We start from the raw sequence: 6,123 nt of genomic DNA, 5'->3' as shown, positions 1-6,123 counted from the left end.
CAGCTGGCCCATTGATTTCCATGGGCACTATGTAATTCTGGATTTCCCCTGTAGTAAAATATTTTCTGCTGGGTTTTCTTCATATTCATTTGGTGTGCAAAATGCAGTAAGATACACCAGGTCACTTGTAACAATAAGAAGTGAGAATGAACCCATTTAAATCTTTTGAAGCCCTAAAGAGCAAAAAATTTCTTGAACTATATAGAAATCAAACTACTAACAATGACCTGTCCATCTGTGCATGAATGAGTAGTGAGTGGGTTTGTGAGTGAATTACATGCTCTGCCCCTGATCACATGACAGTGATATCATCGAAGGTCCATCGCCAATGAGGGAGTTACATGCTTCTCCCCTGATCACATGATGGTGACATCATCACACATCCTGTACGCACACGACTGCTGTCCAGCTAGATGTTCGTTAGTATTGCATAGCATTGGAGGCTGCAGGGGGTTTGTAGTCGGCTCATAATCTACACAAGTATTCATGATGTCACTTTAATGATGTCACTGTGAAGTGATTAGGGACGGAGCATGATGATGATGTCATCCCAGGTCCTTCATCTCCAGTGCTGTGCTGTTTCTGATCCCTGTTGTATGGAATGAACAATGTACGTAGTAGTGCTGTCCATGTGACATGCATATAGCACAACTGTATGGCATATTGTGCCACCAAAAACACTGGTATTATAATTTCCTAATAATTACTAGTAATCTATATGTATAAAATAGGATGTATGTGTGTATGTGCCACCATAACTCATGAACACTTTGAGCAATTTCAACCAAACTTGGTACATATATAACTCATCCCATGGGGACACATTTGGGTGGGTGGGAGGATAAGACAGCCCCACTATCCCTGGGGGGAGGGGCAATGCTGGAATTGCACATGAGCAGATGTTTTTTTATTTCACAGTCTTATATTACACAGACGACCACCTCCTCATCAATCATTAATCTATTACACAGGTGACGTCCTCCTCCTCAAATACTAATATATTACACAGACCTCCTGCTCCTCAGATAATATCTTACACAGACAACCTCCTCCTCTGCTCCAACTACCACACAGCTTCCCACCAGCACTAAGCCACTATGTACCACACAAAAATGAGCCCAACACCCAGTCTTATGAAGCTATCCAAAAGGAAATCTGTATTGCCCATAGCAACCAATCACAGTGCAGCTTTCATTTTACCTCAGCAGTATAACAAGTGAAAGCTGAGCTGTGATTGGTTGCTATTGGTTGATAAGTCGGTGAGTTTTTGATTTTTAATTAGGCCAGTATTACACAGACCTCCTGCTCCTTAGATAATATCTTACACAGAAAACGTCCTCCTCCTCAAATACTAATATTACACAGATGACCTCCTCCTCATGCAGTAAGATCTTACACAGATAACCTCTTCCTTATGCAGTAAGATATTACACAGACCACCTCCTCCTTATATACTATATATTACACAGATGACCTCTTCCTCCTCATATACTAATATAATAAATCAGTACACATATATATATATATATATATATATATATATACACACACACATATTTAAATTATTTTCGTGCCTAAAAATAAAATACACAGGCAACGCCGGTTAATCAGCTAGTAACTATATAAAGCAATAAGTATAAATGTTACTTATTATGCAATATACATGTTGTATATTTGTGCAGCTTCCAATACATGTAATTCATAAAAATTCTTGCATGATACAAAGTAGTATTTCCTCTCTAAGAATACACGTGTACCTGGGTTCTGTTTGTCTATTTTCTACAAATACAGCAGGATTAATGGCCGTTGCTAGTAATGTTTGGCATCTACTCTCTAGCCTTTGTGATGCAATATATATTGAACAGAGGCCCATCATATCTTGAATGCAAGCAACTAAGTGAGGTGTAACTAAATTATGTATGCCCTGTGAGTTTATTTTGGCAATTTGGTACTTTATTGGCCTTTGTATTGATTGGAAAGAGTGCGGAAATAGTTTCTGGAATCTACAACTTGATGCTGATTTATAGAGTGTCAAGTTTAATATTCTCTACTTCACATTCACATTCTACTTGTTTTAAACAGGGTGCTTCTATTTTAAGGAGTAACAGATCAGCACCTGTTTTTTCTGATCTGTGGGGCTGACAGTTTACTCTTCCTTTCTCAGTGCAAACTCTATCTGCAGCTTTGCTCGGCTGTCTGACCTAGTGGGTATAGCACAAAACGTGATCTCAGGAGCTTTCTGAAATATTTGCTGAACACTGAACAAAGATATTGCACTACAAGAGCGAAAACGCTGAAAACTTGGCTCTGGATTCTTGATTTACAACTCCACATCCCAAGTGAAGTATGGCTGAGAGTGCTTATCAAGGGGAGGAGAACAAGGAGGAAGCTGCGCTTGATGAGTTCAATGACATGATCAAAAATCGATCCGGTAAGTGTGCTATTGTTATTAATTAGAAATGGCTACAAGCCTGCAGATATTCTATGATAGAACATGGCTGGATAAATTATTTATGACCGCTTTATATCCTTTGTTACAAGGAAGCTATAGCATTCCAGGACTCTCTGTTGCAGTCAATTTTATTTAACAATTACATTTTATTGGATTTTAACCCAGTCATCTGAAAGCTGTCAGTTGATGCTCTTGAAGTTACTTTGATGTTGCAGGGTGTTTTAGTCTTTCACTCTTCTTTTGAAATGGTTGATGCTTTATCCCAAAGTCTACATTTAAAATAGCTGAAATGAGATGTGTTACAGAATGAAGTAAATAGTAGCAGGGTGACTTGGTTGACCTTTGATGTGTCTCATGCAGAGATCTAAAAGTGACAGTTAGCGCTTGTGTTTGGTGATAGAGTTAGGGCTCACTCATATGGGTGTATGTCCCATGCTTATCATGCGCATATTTTTCAAAAGTCCATTAATTTCTATTGGGCCTGCTTTTTTATTTGACGCTCATCCGAAACCGCTGTATCTCTTATTTTAGTGCACATTACGCACCAATATAGGGGGATTGAACATATGCAGCAAATACACATGTACATGCATACTTGCTGTCTACTGATTATTTTATGCATGTGAAAAATATGCGTGACACATCGAACTGCCATTTGTATAATGGGACCGGTCAGTAGAGCTGTAAATGGAAGTGTCTGCTATGCTTCCATGGAAGATACTATTTCAGTTGCCGGGCCTCCCTCTTTTCTTTATTATGGCAGCAGATCGTCATGCTAATTTATAGACCATTCAGTGTTTAGTTTATATACAAGTCCACTTGGCATGCTGCATACGGCTGTAAATATCACATGGGGTACTGTAGGGCTAACTGTGGTTAAATCATAATCCGCTTTAGATGAGTATGACAATACAGCAGCTGTAGTGAGGGGTTGACGCATATACCATATGGTATTACGTTAAATGTCTGCTGTGTGTCATTAGATAACTATTCAGATCCGATGACCTACAGTAAACTCAACAACACAGTTGTGGCTTGGTGTTGATCTGAGCGTGGAGTTCACACATAGTTAAGAGTAACTGCTCTTTTTTTCAAAAGTTTTGGCAGCTGTAGAAAGATGCATAGAAATCTATAGAAGACGTCTATAGACCCCTATGACTCCATCTTCAGCTGCTGAGATGAACCAACAGGCAGCGAAGACAGCCAAAGGGGCACAGCTCTTGGGTAAGTGCTGCAGCCCCTAATACCAGTGATCATCTGGAGTCTCAGCAGCGGGACCCTCACTGATCAAAGTTTTGACATTTTGCTCTTTTAAGCCTTACATGCACAAGGAATTTTCCAATGCGAGTTTTGCGAGTTGCGAGACGCACAAAACTTGCACACCAATAGAACCATTATTTTAAATGGGTCTATTTATATGTGATCTCTTGCGCCGATGCTGTGAGATGGAAAAGCTGTAGCATGCCCTATTTTTCTGCGGTATCCATTATTTGCTATGAGGGAGTTAAAATATACATGCGAGTGCAATTTTTACATTTTTCATATTGAAACAATGTGCAATTTTTACGCAATGGAAAGCCCAAGTACCATGATGCAACGTGCAAACACATCAGACTCATAATGAAATCGCTGGGTCAGAGTTAGGGCTCAGTCACACGGGCATTTGTAATGGGCGTTTTTCCACACGTCAAAAAATTCACACTAGATAGAACCAATTCTTTTCAACAGCAGCGGAAAAACGCCTGCGGCAAAAATTATGGGACACCGGTTTTGCAGAACGCATGTAACTGCGTTCTGCGGCAAACCGCTGTTCTGTGTATGTGAAACCCCTGGATGCTATCGCATCAGGGGTTTTATCTTGCACACAATGCGGCCGGCGACAGCAGCGCCGACCGCATTGAGAACATATAGTGAAGATTGCGATCCTCTGCCACAGCTGTCACAGCTGTAGTAGAGTAGAGCGATGTTCTCCCATTGAATTCAATGGAGCCGGCAATACAGCTCCATTGAAAGCAATGGGCTGCCGGGAAGTGCCATTGTCACTGGACACTGTGACAGCATTGTCACAGTGTCTAGTGAAAATGGGACTCCCCGTGGAGATGAAGAAATCCTCTGCCACAGCTGTCACAGCGGTAGCAGAGGATCGTGATGTTCTCTGTATGCCAATGGGTCCGTCGCAGCTGCCGCCGGCCCCATTGTGCACAAGTGAAGCCACTGGATGTGACAGCATCCAGGGGTTTCACATCCAAGGAATTCCCTGCTGCAGCTTTCACAGCCGCAGCAGGGGATAGCGGGCAGCGTTCTTTTTGAGCAGATAAACGCTGCTAGCAGCGCTCTTTGTGAGCAGATAAATGCTGCTAGCAGCGCTCTTTGTGAGCAGATAAATGCTGCTAGCAGCGCTCTTTGTGAGCAGATAAACGCTGCTAGCAGCGATTTTCCACCGTGACACCCGCTTTAGTCATGCGAATTTTTGAACGCATAACTGATGCATTCAAAAATTTGTGCGTCAAAACGCCCGTGTGATTGAGGCCTTACTTGGACTAATATTTCATTAATCCATGTAAATCAGGCCTTAGGACTTCTTTGCATGAACGTGAATAATCATGGCCTTATAAAAAGACAAAACAAACCCGTTGATTTCAATGGTTTCATTTTCATTAGTGGTATTCTCACTCGTTAATTGTACGGGCGAGAAAAAGATAGGACCTGCCCTAACTTTCCTGCATGTAGTTAATTTAATTTAATGGAGAGGGGGCTGGAGCTCAGAGCACTGCTCCCGGTTCTTCCAGCCTCCTCCCCTGCAGAGAGGGACACCGTATATCAGTCGTCGTGAGTACGCGGCCGATTTACGGTCGTCTGAATAAGCCTAAGGCTTCACCTTAAACACACTTTTTGTGGCATTTTTTTGGGCTTGTAAACACCGCCATGATTTTCAAGTACTTTTACAAGCATTTTTTGGGTGGCAATTTTTTCCTAAATTTTTTTCTTTAAATTTTTTTTCTTTGTAGAGCTGTCTATGGGGAAAAAGTGCCATACATATTATGTGATGCATTTTAAAAACATGCTACTGTTCCCAGAATAAACCAAAAGTGAGAAGAACACAAAAAAAACTGTACTGTTTGTAGTTTTTTCTTTTCATATTTGCCTATTGACTTACAGCTAATATCTGGCCATAGCATTTAAAATTAGCACAGGTAAGAGACACAAAAAATGGCATGTTTCCAAAAAAGGCTATGTATGAAACTACCTAGAGAACCATACATACATGGGGGATATTTCTGCAGGACGCACCTTAGGGCGCCCACCCACTGGCGATTTTTTTTTCTTTGCGTTTTGCGTTTTTCCTGCAGAGCAATTAGAATTGAATGTACTCCTGTCCACTGTCGTTTTGCGTTGCGTTGCGTTGCGTTTTTTAACATAGGAACTGTCAGTTGCATATGTGTCCTTATTTTTCACCTAATGCACCCATGAAAGTCAATGGAAATTAATGGAAAAGCCGCGAAAACGCGGCAAAAAACGCGGCAAAAAACGCGGGAAAAACGCCGCGAAAACGCAGCGTTTTTCACGCACGAAAATCGCAAACGCCAGTGGGTGGGCGCCCTAAGGGCGACTTCACACAGATGTACTTGCACCATGCATTGTGCAGATAATAGAGCCCATTAATGTCAATG

General features: G+C 41.4%; 1 protein-coding gene across 1 annotated transcript in view; it reads left to right on the top strand.

Annotated features, from left to right (window-relative positions):
- Positions 1 to 2,176: 2,176 nt before the first annotated feature.
- DMD (dystrophin) overlaps positions 2,177 to 6,123 on the top strand; it is a 2,524,637-nt gene continuing 2,520,690 nt past the window's right edge. Inside the window, exon 1 of the mRNA XM_066577956.1 lies at positions 2,177 to 2,431. Coding sequence (XP_066434053.1) covers positions 2,347 to 2,431 — 85 coding nt within the window. The 5' untranslated portion in view covers positions 2,177 to 2,346. The remainder of the gene's footprint in view (positions 2,432 to 6,123) is intronic.

The sequence above is a fragment of the Eleutherodactylus coqui genome, chromosome 1 (assembly GCF_035609145.1).
Source record: "Eleutherodactylus coqui strain aEleCoq1 chromosome 1, aEleCoq1.hap1, whole genome shotgun sequence".
Classification (NCBI taxonomy): Eukaryota; Metazoa; Chordata; class Amphibia; order Anura; family Eleutherodactylidae; genus Eleutherodactylus; species Eleutherodactylus coqui.
Note: the sequence above shows the minus strand (reverse complement) of the source record. Positions and strands in the feature narration are given on the sequence as shown.